We start from the raw sequence: 536 nt of genomic DNA, 5'->3' as shown, positions 1-536 counted from the left end.
TATGTATATATATATGTATATATATATATACCATGCAACACCATGTTGTGTTGAAAATGGATGTGTATGATCAATAAGAATGATTGCATTGTTGATTGTTATTGGTTACCTGCTGTAAGACTTTCTCAAGCTCACTAATGTGATTGGCTGTTGAGCAATGTGATGTGAGTCTGTACTGCAGATCATATCTTAGCTGATAAATAGGTTCCACTGTGGTTAATCGAAACTCCTCACGTTCCTGTTCCAGGTCCAACTCTAGTTAAACACAAAGCATGCACTTTATGTGATCTAAAAGCAACTAGTACAGACTCTCAGTATAAAGACGTTATTTTTGACAGCATCCTCATTTTACAGCATTTTTACACAAGTGCCTAAAACTTTTAACAGTGTTGTAGCTTTGCAGGTAGCTCTTGAAGTATCTTGGAGACGTTGCCACAGTTCTTCTGGATTTAGTCTGTCTCAGTTTGTTCTGCTTCTTCATGTCATTCCAGACAGACTGAATGAGATCAGATCTCTGTGTGGAGCACTGGCTGTTG

At 37.9% G+C, this 536-nt stretch overlaps 1 protein-coding gene across 1 annotated transcript in view; it reads right to left on the bottom strand.

Annotated features, from left to right (window-relative positions):
* LOC107699961 (coiled-coil domain-containing protein 148) overlaps nt 1-536 on the bottom strand; it is a 74,588-nt gene that overhangs the window by 51,499 nt on the left and 22,553 nt on the right. The window contains exon 6 of the mRNA XM_016501425.1: nt 110-255. Coding sequence (XP_016356911.1) covers nt 110-255 — 146 coding nt within the window. The remainder of the gene's footprint in view (nt 1-109; nt 256-536) is intronic.

Source organism: Sinocyclocheilus anshuiensis, unplaced genomic scaffold (assembly GCF_001515605.1).
Source record: "Sinocyclocheilus anshuiensis isolate Anshui unplaced genomic scaffold, SAMN03320099.WGS_v1.1 scaffold1284, whole genome shotgun sequence".
NCBI lineage: Eukaryota > Metazoa > Chordata > Actinopteri > Cypriniformes > Cyprinidae > Sinocyclocheilus > Sinocyclocheilus anshuiensis.
This window is presented reverse-complemented; position numbering and strand designations above follow the sequence as displayed.